We start from the raw sequence: 12605 nt of genomic DNA, 5'->3' as shown, positions 1-12605 counted from the left end.
TTCCAATCCAGGCAGGGAAAAGAGAAGATTTATGTGGACACGGAAAAACAAAAGCACTATCCACATTTAGGGCTGGTCTACACTGCACTGTAGAGTGGGTTGGGGGGGGGAAATTGCAGAGTGCACAACAATGGTATGCTCTAACTGCTCCATGCAACACTGCTGGAGCAAACTAAAAGATACCTACGCTTTTGAAAGAGGAGTATGTTAAATGCAAACTTTGTATCTTTTAGTTCATGCCAGCAGCGTCCACACACGGCATTCTGGTGCACTCCGCAATTCACACCCTTATAATCCACACAGTATTCACTGTAGACATACCCTTACTTATATACACACACGAATACATTTGTGTGCACACCCACAGAAAGAGGAAGATGAACTATACTGTACATGAGAGAGACTGGCAAATGAATAAAACAATATCAGTGCTAAGGACAAACATGACTGAAAATATGCAAAATGGTAACGTTTGCTTCTAGGCTTGGGCAGCCTGACTTGACAGATCATGAAGCACTCTGGTTTTTCATACATAAAACTAAACTGTAAAAGAAAGGACAGGGTTTGAAACCAGAGATCAACTTTTTCTCTGCGATATCTTAAGTTCCCACTTTTTACTTTCAGCCATTTATGCAGTTTTTTCAATGGATGTTTTTATACATGCAGGAACACAAAGCTTTTCAATAGGACAGTGATTTCTAAGCAAGCTTTTTGCCATACTTATACTGAAGGGGCACCTGAGCACAAAAAAAAACCTACCACATCTATTTTCCTTCCTTGCACAATTAAATACTATTCTTAGCAATACAAGTATCCCTCAAGAAAAACAGGGGAGTGAAGGGGTATGAGATAAATTAGTCAAAAGTAGTTTAGGAATTTTTCTCTAAGAACAAATGGTCTGATTTAGAGCTGCACAAGTCAATCTCCCACAGACTTAAGTGGGATCAGTGGTTGCTCAGGACCACTGAAAAAGTCAGGCCAATAGTACTTCTTGCACTAATTACAGATAGGAAACAACGTGGTCTAACGGACTGAGTGTGGGACTGGGAGCCAAGAACTCCAAGATCTAACGCACCTCAGCCACTGATACTCCATGCTACGCAACATGGAAAAGATGCCTAACCTCTCAAGCTTCTCCATCTGTAAAAGGAGGGTAACATTTACTTACCTACCTCACACGAGTACTGTGAGATTTAAAGAGTTCATGGTCATGTAGTGCTCTGAAAAGATGTAAAGCGCTATATATTGTTACAAAATACTGCTGTTAGAAAAACAATTAAATGAAAATATTCTGTCAACATTTAGATTCAGAAGCTAATTGGTAATGATGGAGATGAACACAGTACAGTAAGTTATTCGCGGCACCGTGGTACTGCTCACCTTCTCTCCTCCAGCGATGGCGACGGATGGAAGCTGTCGTAATGGCAGTCCGAGAGATCCTGGGCACTGTAGGAGTAACCTCCACCTTCAGCACCTTCTGGCCTTCTTGTGACATATCAGGGGCATCAAAGGGCAACGAGTTCTTCATGGCATTTGCAACCTACGGTAACAGTAAAATCCTATGCAAACTCACCATCCTCGACTATACTAAGAGCAGTGCCAGATCTCATTGTCAGACTGGATGGGGAGACAAAGATTTGGCAACAGTGTATCAGGCTGCCACACAGACATGGCAGTGACTTCAGGACTTCATGACCACTGACAGGCTCATTGCAAAGCTGACATATCTGGACTATAGAGGACTTCCTTCTCCCTAGGAAGGTTTGAGCTTCCCCATTCTCATTTTATTAAATGATCTGTTTGTTTTGCTGCAGACTCACTGCAGAAAAAGAGAGTATTCCAACAGAGTCAGACTTCACATGAAACCCAGTAGTACTATCCTTCAAGAATTAGGTCACAAATCACATCAGTGCAAACAGCACAAGTGCAATCAATGGCTCCATAAATAAAAATAGTGTTATCTTCACAAAGGTCACATGATTAGCTCCCAATCTTCAACTACCCCTTTTTGTCAGTTTTCTACAAAATGTTAGAGAACTGCAGCATGACAAGTACGGAAGCGCCACAATAAGTTGTTCTCTACAATAAAAGATAGGTACTAGAACTGATGATAAAGCTGGAGCTCTTATTTTTGCAGCTCTGGAGAATAACTGATCTCTTCCAGTTTTGAGACTTAAAATACTATTGTAAACATAAAAGCAGCTGTAAAAAATGGCATTATGGGGTTCCACATTTATTATCTTTCAGTAACTTCCAGATGAAACCTCCCAGTTTACCAATAAAAAGATGGCTGTTCTAATAGCCAACTGCTAACAAACTAGGATATGAAAGTCAAGTTGGGGTTTTTGCAGCTTGTGCACCATCACCAGTATAATAAACTTGCTGTCAGAATTTGGTTCACAACTTTTTTGATAGATGAGAAAAATAGAATCTAGGTCATCATCTGTGGCTGTGTTGACTTTGCAATACTAATACACTAATAAAATAAAAAATACTAATACTTGGCACTTACATATCTTAATTCAAGGATCTCAACATTTATTAAAACTTTCCCCTAATAAAGCAAGCTGATATTACTCAAAGGGGAGTGATAAATTGAGTGACAAAGTATCATTTCTCTAGTTATTTTTCCGCCTTTAATCTCACTTAGTCCCATCCTATATAGCAACAACAATTGCTATTGCTTTTCTCTGCAATTCAGTTAACAGGCATTAAGAAGAACAATGCTATGTAGTCACCCAACTGTTCTTTTCTTGGATCATTTAAAGTCATCAATGATTTATCAAAAGTCGAAGCTGCAGAGACAGAAGTATTTTAAAGACTGAAGTTTGTATTAGGATGTATAACAGAGCTGCAAGACATGGCCCTTTTTAAAATCAAGTAATTTATTTGGTTGCTAATGGCAAAGACATGCAAAACATCAGTGAAATATATTTTAAAATTGACAGAACAAAACCCAGAGACGGATAGTCCTATGTCAATTCAACTGAAATCCAGATTAACTGAGGGCAGGCTTACACTACAGCCAGGATTGACACTCTGAGATCAATCCACCGGCGGTGGATTTAGCGGGTCTAGTAAAGACCCACCAAATCGACAGCAGATCACTCTCCAGTCGACTCCTGTACTCTACCCCCGCCCCCGTCCGATGAGAAGAGGAAGGTAAGGCAATTGCAGATTTTCTCCTGTCAACCCCGCACAGTGTAGACCCTGCGGTAACTCAACTAAGGTATGTTGACTCCAGCTATGTTATTCACGTAGCTGGAGTTGCACAGCGTAGGTCAATTTACCACAGTAGTGTAGACATAGCCTGAGTATACACCTTTAACAAGAGGCTCTACTGTGACATACAGGCTTGTTGCTACCAACTGGCAAAGGGTTCATGATTGTCAGCAACTCCTACTAGGCCTGACAAACTCACTACACCTAACACATTGCTTTCATAGTATTTATCCATAAAGTAAAGTATCAAACGAAAGCTGATCATTGTATTGTTGTGAAATATATGTACTATACTGACATTTAAAAAGTTTTGTTTAGATACTGTAGTATCTAAAGTCTGTAACCAGGCACAGCTGACAAACAGGTTTCCTCCAGACAGGAGATAAGATGGGTCTCTCTGTCAAATGTAAATTGAGCACTGAAAGCCAAATCTGCATACTGTGAAACAGGCAGATGGAAAGATGCTGGAGAATAGAACCCACAGGGAGTTGTCTAATCTCTGGGGTGCAAAGACAATGGACTTTGGGGTATAAGAGGGAAGCACAGGGACCACTCTTTTATTCTGTGCTTGAGGGGGTAACTGGGCAGTGCACTTATGCCCATGAAAACAAGATTTCAAACAACCTTGGCTGAAATGATGTAAGGAAGTTCTTAGATGAGAAATTGCTTCAGATGAGGTTAGCTTGTTATAGTTCAGTCTAAGTCTACCAGAAGTGTGTTATTTTATTTTATTTGTAACCTGTTATTCTTGTTACCTCTTCTCACTATCTCTTAAAATCTTTACCTCTGTTACTAAACTTATACAGTAGAACCTCAAAGTCATGATCACCTTGGGAATGGAGGTTGCTCATAACTCTGAAAAAAACATTATGGTTGTTCTTTCAAAAGTTTACACATGAACATTGATGTAATACAGCTTTGAAACTTTACTATGCAGAAGTAAAGTGCTGCTTTTAACCATCTTAATTTAAATGAAACAAGCAGACACGGTTCCCTTGTCAAATTTTTTTTTAAACTTGCCCTTTTTTTTTTTTAGTAGTTTATGTTTAACACAGTACTGTACAGTGTTTGCTTTTTCCTCCCTCCTGACTCTGCTGCCTGATTGCACTCTTCCGGTTCCAAATGAGGTGTGTGGTTGACCGGTCAGTTCATAACTCCGTGTTTGTAACTGAGGTTCTACTGTACTTGTTTTCACAAAAAATAGATTACAGTGCTATGTTATCTTGGAGCAGATAGTCATTTGAATCAAACAGGCTGGTGCGTTCATACAGTTCCCTTGGGAGTAGGGAACCTGGTAATTGCTGTGAGTGTCAAGTGACGGCCTAGATTCTAGGGGGATGCTTTTGGAGTAGCTCGGGGCTGGGGTCGAAGAGTTGTTCAATTGTAATGCAAAGGAGGGGCTGGTAGAGCCCTGCGGTGATTGCTTGAATGGTTGAAAGGCTGGTGGCATCTGGGAGCTGACACCTCGCTACCACAAGAAAGACTCCCTCTCGTCTGAGGCAAAGAGTTAACAAGGTGACTTGTAGTCCTGGGCACTCCAAGGAAGTGTCATATCTACTTTTCTGTTAACATGTTCTTTTAGTCCATACTCTATACCAGGGGTAGGCAACCTGCGCCATGTGAGCTGATTTTCAGAGGCACTCACACTACCTGGATCCTGGCCACCAGTCCAGGGGTCTTTGCATTTTAATTTAATTTTAAATGAAGCTTCTTAAACATTTTAAAAACTTTATTTACTTTACATACAGCAATAGTTTAGTATTATATTATAGTCTTATAGAAAGAGACCTAAAAATGTTAAAATGTATTACTGGCACGCGAAACCTTAAATTAGAGTGAATAAATGAAGACTCAGCACACCACTTCTGAAAGGTTGCCGACCCCTGCTCTATACTTTTAGTCTCTTCTATACTGAAGAGAAACACAGGAAAATGCATTGTTTAAACTGTGAGATGTCCTTTGTCTAAATTCCTGTGGTTGTATCAAATATTTTGTACATAGTTATGAATACATATTCCTTTGGGAAGGAGTTCTGCCCAAGGAAGGGAGGGTAAGTAATGGCTGTGATATCTGAACTATGTGTCTTGTTTAACAATATTAACAATTTTAAACTGTAATCCCATTGTTCCCCATGATTGGGGAAATTCTGGTAGAGGGTAGTCTCTCCTCCCAGTTTATTGGCACAGCATAAAATTCTCTATAGTGCCCACAAAAGGTCTGAGGAAAATAAGTCGGTAAGGTAGTCACCTGCCCTTTGGAAAAGTGTAACAGTTTATCTTGGAAAACTCACAAGTGAAAAGAAAGGAGAATTTTACACAATGTATGTGGATGTTCTCAGGAACAAGCAGACTGATACTGTTGTAAAGTTTACAAGCTTCTCCTCTTTCCTTTTTTTTATTACAGTTGTCCACGCTACCATCCTCTCATCACCCAGGCATGTAACCTGGAGGTTATTTTTGACTCGTCCCCCTTCCTTACCACACACATGCAGGCCATTTCCAAATCCTGCTGCTTCTTCCTCGTCAACATCTCCAAAATTCTTCCTCTTCTCCATCCCTAGAGCCAAATCTCTCATTACGTTCTGCCTTGATTACTGCAACAATCTCCGCTGGCCTCCAAACACACACCCTGACCCACTTCAGTCCATACAAACCTGATCTTTGCCTGTTGTTTTGATCATGTAAAACGCCTTTTCAAATCTCTCCATTGGCTTCCTATCTGACATAACAATTTTTAAGATTCTTCACACTTTCAGAGTTGTACATAACTCTGCCCCTCCCTGCTTATCCTTCCTTGTCAAGCTTTGTTTGGTCTCACCCCCTCAAACCCTTTTTGTTCCACTATTGCTCCTAAACCTCATCCACTTGGTTTGTAAGTGTCTCTCACAATCCCCTTCCATGCATTCCCTGATGCATAGTACAATCTCTCTGCATTCGTCTGCCGGGCCATCCCTAGGGAGGTGCGGGGTCCAGGACAAATCAGCCCCACTCGGTGGCGCACGGGGCCGGGAGCACTGCAGCACCCTCCACCTACTCCTAGTTCCTGCACCTATGTCTTCCGGGACCGACGGCGGTGGCCAATCGCACCAGGCTGCAGGGCCCCTCAAAGCACGGGGCCCGGATCAGTTGCCCTTATTCGCCCTACCCAAGGGACGGCTCTGTTCATCTGCACCCTGCTCATATTCCCTCTCAAAAACTCCTGCTGTGCTGCCTATAGTAAATCAAGCTGACATGGATATAAGATGTACATTGTTCTTCTCCTTCCCTGATCTCTGTCTGTTAGTGTTTCCAGTACCTCAGAACAGGGACAGTGCTTAGTCAGAGCTAATGAAAAATCTCAGTGCAACAGCAGCTCCAGAAAAATATGAACCCTAAGTGTGGAAGACTGACTGACAAGCACTTTCAACCAGATTGTACTGCTAAGGAGAAAAGGGAGGGGGAGAAATCATGCAAGAAAAACAGACCTCATCCAGCAGGAAAAACCTGCTAAAAAGTCCACTTACATCAGTCCCAGCCCCTCCTGAGAGAAAAGTGATGCAAAAAGATGCAGTGCCTAACTTTAAGCACTGAAATAGGCCTCCAAGGAAGATTGTGGAATCCCCACCATTGAGCTTTAAGAACAGGTTAGACCAAACACCTGTCAGGTATAATGTAGGTTTACTTGTTCCAGCCTCAGCACAGGGGCCTGGATGTATGACGACCTCTTGAGATCCCTTTCAGCCCCACATTTCTATGATACTATCCTGTCTTACTGCCTTATCATCCCAAACCAGGCCCATTAAGGCCTAGGTTGGTGATCCCAACCTGAAAGACCCAAAGACACTTCATGGAGGAAGCAGCATTCTGTCTGTGCAAACAGAGCTTGCAACTATCCATGACAAAGCAGAACAGGCCACAGGTCAGAAACATCCATCCTGTCTCATGAGGAATATATGCTCAGCCAAAGTCAGTCAAGTAAAAGAAGCTGGGGCATCAAGCAGTGACGGTATGGGATGCATCTCAATCAAATTAACAGGTCAGTGGGCATAGTGACGCCTGTCTCTTGCTTACAATCAACTATTTTGCCCAACACACTTTGCGTGAGGGCGTATGCTTACTGGGGTAGCCTGGACATCTTGTTTTGCACTAAAGACTGGGAGTTCCTTTTGAAGCATTGTGCAGAGGACCTGAACTGGTATAGGGCAGATGCTTGATAGAGAGGCATTCTTTAGTCCACAGTAGCTGGGCAAGAATATTGCAACTTTTTGCTTAACTTCCCACTGTAAAAGCCCCTCCTACAAGTTTTCTTTGCTGTGAGACTGGGACAGGACATTTGGTTGCAGCAACTTAGGGCATGTCTATACTTACCTCTGGAGTGATCAATCCAGTGGGGGTCGATTTATCGTGTCTAGTGAAGACGCAATAAGTCGACCACCGAGCACTCTCCCATCAACTCTGGTACACCACCAAAGCGAGACGCATAGGCAGAGTTGACAGGGGAGCATAAGCAGTCGACCTACCACAGTGAAGACACCGTGGTAAGTAGATCTAAGTACGTCGACTTCAGCTACGTTATTCACATAGTTGAAGTTGCGTAACTTAGATCGATTCCCCCCCCGCAGTGTAGACCAGGCCTCAGTTTTTCTTCCTGGACTAAGTTATTTTTCTTGCATTACTTTTCCGCCTTTGGTACAGCCCCTGGGCAACACTAAAGGTGCTTGCTGGCAGTCAGTCATTTACCTTTCACTTGTTTTGTAGCTTACTGAGGCTGCTATTTTGGTCATGTTTTCTGTTTAGAGGAACACAAAGGGACATAATCTTGTTTGTACAGGAGCACTACACGGAGTTTTCTGAGAAGAAACACCAAATACAGTGGGCTGTGATGTTGCTCTTTTTAATGCAGACCAATAACATTTCCCCAACTATGCAAACACCCTGGTACAGATGTCTAAAAAAATTAACTTTCACTCAAAGCTCCTTTCACTCCTGCATGGACTTCAGATAATTTGCTGTTGTCTTTACATATGCCAGAGGAGGGTGGGATTGAAAATCATGTGGGAGACTAAATGAAGTACTTCACTGAGTGACAGCAATTGCTTTAAAAGTTATTTTAAACACTGTTTTATACTGACGCTAGATTGTATGTGACTTCTCGAAAATTTAACTGGATGAAAGAGAATTGTTTGTTAAAGAACCCGAAGGGTCATCTGCCTTAATATGGAGCAAGACAAGGGACATGCAATCCATCTGTCCTAGAACTTAACTACAATTTTTGTAAAACATGCTTAGAAAAAGGCAGGGCTTCCTGAAGAGTCCTTTGATAGTTGTAAAACGGCAGACTGGGGAGGACAAGCAAATGACCAGAGAAGGAAAAAAAGGAAGTAGCAAAGAGCAGGGAGGTGGTAAGAGACAAGGCTATAACAATCACTAACAGTCGACAGAAACTACCGAACAGCTTGTTCAAGAGAAGAGGGAGAAAACACTTTTGTTAACATTGTAAAAATAAAGATAACCTAGAAGGATTTACAATCACTCAGAAAAAAAAATTTTTAAGCTGATTGTTCAGTTTTAATCAGGAATAAAAGCTGTTACACCAACAACTGAATTCAAATACAGAGTCACTTACATGCTTTTGTACTGTAGCATGTTCTGATAAATCCCACTTTCTCAGGTTCAATATTTAATTAAAACTTCCAATCTAATGGTGCAATGAGTCATTTCCTAAAGGAAATTGCTGGTCTAATAATTCACTGGATAAGATGTATTTAAAATGCTTCACTCAGAAAGCACAAAACTAAGTGTCCTAGCCAATATTAATTCATCATGAGAACAGTTTTATCAGACTTATGGGAGGAGAAGTACAGAATTTATCTTGGGATTGGCCAAGAGAAAAAAGATCTCATTCAGTACTTCTCTGCAAACACGCCACTACTTTAAGTTATGGGGAAAAATAATATTTAGAGTTAGCAAATTGATTCACTGTGTGTTAGTCCAGAGGACTACCACCAAAGCCTATTGCCCACATTAATTCCTGATCCAAAAGTGGTGCAAGGTGCCAAAGACTGCAACAGTCCTGTTTCTACCTTCTGCTGATTTTGTTTCCTTACCTCGAATCTCCCCCCAACCTCCACCAGAAAGAAAAAATAATTCCTCCTCTCTATTTGTCTCTCTCCTTCCCCTCAATCACCTCCAACTTTGTTTGTCTCTCTCTTTGTTCCTCTTCTTTCTCTGTCTCCTTTTTTATTTCTGTCCTTTCATCTTTTAGGGTCAGGCTAGCAACTGCAGTAGAATTTTTTTTTAAAAGCTATATTCTTAGAGAAAAGTGTCTTATCTGGAGGGCTGGCTGCAGAATGGAATGAAATGGATTAAGACTGGGTGACAGTCAGTTTAAGACTGCAGATAGCTCTGTTGATAAAGTTTGTCTGAGAAAGTTCAGCACCATTCCATTTCTGTTCCTCCCACCAAGAATACTGTGGGTGGAGTCAATTGAACAAATTCTAAACCCCAATTAATCACAGGTGAGCAGAATACCAATTTGTTCACCACCAATATCATGTGATATCAGATGATTACTTAATTTGACCCCTTTGGGTATGTCTACAGTGCAATCAATAACATGTGGCACAGCCTCAGCGGGGCCAGGTCAGCTGACTTGGGCTCATGGGGCTCAAGTTACAGGGCTATAAAATTGCAGTATAGCTGTCCAGGCCTGGACTCCAGCCTAAGCTGGAATGTCTACACTGTAACTTTACAACCTGATCCCTGCAAACCTGACCCAGGCTCTGAGACTCAGTGCCAAAGGTTTTTTTAATCGCAGTATAGACATATCCTAGGAGTTATCTTTGTGTAGCTCTTGCTACAAGAGTGTATGTATTTTAAACTAGAACATTATATTAGGAAACCCTGTTTCCTAGCACCAAGGAGTTATAATAAGTGCTAAGTACCAGAGTTTAACACTTAAGCAAAAGAGGGTGATGTGAATAGTAGCTGTGTTAAAATACCAAGCATCAGACTACAAATAAAATTCTGGCTGGTAGTAAATGGTTGTAACTGCTAAATGAACCTTTTAAGAGTAATCCATTTTATCAGCACATTCATATGTTTTTTAATCAAATAAAATTATTTCAGTGGCCTCTTCCTTACCAGCAGTGGCTGAGAGTAAAGTTCAAGCTGTGCTCTGTAAATTATGTCATCCAATACCTCTTGGCCAAGACCCCACTGTCCATTATATCTACAAAACAAAGCAAACAAGACATTCATCATTCAGTACTTTTTGAACCCAAACCCTTCTCCTTTGTATCTACAAAGAACATACACGAACACAGCATAAAGGAATAGATGGAGCACCTCAGTTATTATTCTAATTGATATTACAACAAATTGTTCTCTCCCATCTCCCAGCCAGAAGGATGTTATTATCATGGTAAGGGTAACAGTAAAGAAAGATGGAGGGGCACCATTTGAAAATTACATTACATGGTATAATCGTTTCAGATTCGTGTGTTTAAGCTAACCCAGTGGCTTCATGTCACACTGCCATTCCAGGGGACCCAAGTTTATCAGCTACCTTGAAGCTTGCAAACATTACACTGGTGAAGAGAAGGGACACTGTGGAAGTGACATCCCTGGGAGAGAAGAGCACCACTCTTCAGCACCCAACACTGGTGACTGAATGCTGATAAAGGCATTCCCAAAATGTCAGCTGTTCAAGATAGCAAGTCAAGGGAAAATAAGGAGATAAAGCAGTGGCTTAATTCATGTTTTCATGCATAAAGACAGAGAGAAAAGAGGGTATTTTAATTCACTAGAAGCCATCCAGCTTTTCTTCTTCCAAACTCCACCTACTTACATGGCATAATAGACACCTGTGAGCAGTTGCACCATGAAGTCAGGATCTAGTACCACTCTGTTACAGAATTCTTTCCAGCGTTTCTCATGCTGCCGTGGAAATCCACTCACGCAAAGCCTGGCAAAACATAATACAGAATCAAAACTCTGACCTCATGAACACTCTAAGAAAACATGCTTAACATCCATTAAATGTGAAACACTCAGATGATAAGCTCTGATTATTCTGTCAAACATTAACTGTTCAGTTTCTTGCTGCAAAGTCTCAAGTCAGCTCTTCATGCATTTAAGCAAGTATCTTCACAGCAGAGCCTTGAAATATTGGCCATAATTCCTGTAGTCTGACTCCATACACCCTTATTCACAATAGCTTGGATGAAATCACCAACCAGCTAGTTGTGAGTGTGGAAGACAACTTCTCAGAAGCTAGCCAGAAGATGTGAGAACAACAGTGAATGTGCCTCAGATAGAATGTTTAGTTTACTGCTACAGAATGGAGAGCTTATCTCCTCTGTAACATACTGTAACAGAATATTAATAGGTGACTGTTTCATTTAAAAAAATAAACTGGGGAAAACAAAGTTGCTTTCTTTATGAAAAGAACTATTATTTCAAATGGCATCTTTTTATATTGTCAACTCCTCGGAGCAGGTGCTTTGCCTTCCCCACATCCAGTTCAGTGCTGAAGCACATCATATATATTCAATGAATATAATCACCACTTTTATTTAGAGCTTTGAGATCTGAATACCAGACAACATAGAAGCTGCACACAACCATTCTAATGTATTTAATGCAGAAGTACACTCACAACAACATTTCTCAGGCAAAGAGCTAATGTAACAAGCATTAGCCTGTAAGAGCAAGAAACACAATGGAACCAAGGGGCTGATGATAAACATCTTAGCTCTTTCTTGCATCAGACATTTCAATGTTCAACATTTACAGTGAGTTTTACAAAATATTGGGTCTGGAAATTTCTATGAAGGTTCTGGACAGAGCTGGGAAAAGGCTGTAGAAACACCTAACTCAAGCAAAGGGCACAATAATGATATAGATAATGACAGAGGACGGTATTGAGAATGCCAGTCTTCCAGTTTAAAAAAAAAATTCTTTTGGCCAGCACTGCACCATATACAATCCTCTTTTCAGTAAATACTGTAAATGGCATTTTGTACCACTTGTCCGGAAGAGACCCTAGATGCCTGAATATTTCTCTCTCATATCAAAAAACATGAGGGAATGAATCTGGCTAAGAATAAGATAACCACTGTTTAATATACAGAATCATCTAGCATAAAATACTAAAATAATTTAATCTGCAGTTTGCTGGTTCTAATTCAATCCAGACACAAAATCTATTATTTGATATGTGTTTAATGGCCTATATAAAACGTATTGGTAGTCCAGTCCCTTCCTAGTGGGCAAGGAGAGATATGGACAAAAACTGATAGCATACATGGCACTAACTGGCAACTCTGGGCAGAGAAAGGAATGAATGGGTCTGAAGAGCTAACCAACCTCTTTCATCATTGTGCCAGTGTTCTTCCAAGTCAA

At 40.9% G+C, this 12605-nt stretch overlaps 1 protein-coding gene across 13 annotated transcripts in view; it reads right to left on the bottom strand.

Moving 5' to 3' along the window:
• Positions 1-12605, bottom strand: part of HYCC2 (hyccin PI4KA lipid kinase complex subunit 2) — a 94911-nt gene that overhangs the window by 13774 nt on the left and 68532 nt on the right. For all 13 annotated transcript variants that reach the window (XR_007768367.1, XM_050916616.1, XM_050916621.1 and 10 more), the window contains 3 exons: positions 11050-11166; positions 10344-10431; positions 1381-1540 (listed from right to left, as the gene is read on the bottom strand). Coding sequence is in view for 12 of the 13 variants with exons in the window: in XM_050916616.1 (XP_050772573.1) it covers positions 1381-1540; positions 10344-10431; positions 11050-11166 (365 nt within the window). In the remaining variant the exon portion in view is untranslated. The remainder of the gene's footprint in view (positions 1-1380; positions 1541-10343; positions 10432-11049; positions 11167-12605) is intronic.

Source organism: Gopherus flavomarginatus, chromosome 10 (assembly GCF_025201925.1).
Source record: "Gopherus flavomarginatus isolate rGopFla2 chromosome 10, rGopFla2.mat.asm, whole genome shotgun sequence".
Taxonomy (NCBI): Eukaryota; Metazoa; Chordata; order Testudines; family Testudinidae; genus Gopherus; species Gopherus flavomarginatus.
The sequence above is the reverse complement of the archived record's forward strand: the minus strand, read 5'-3'. Positions and strand labels throughout refer to the sequence as shown.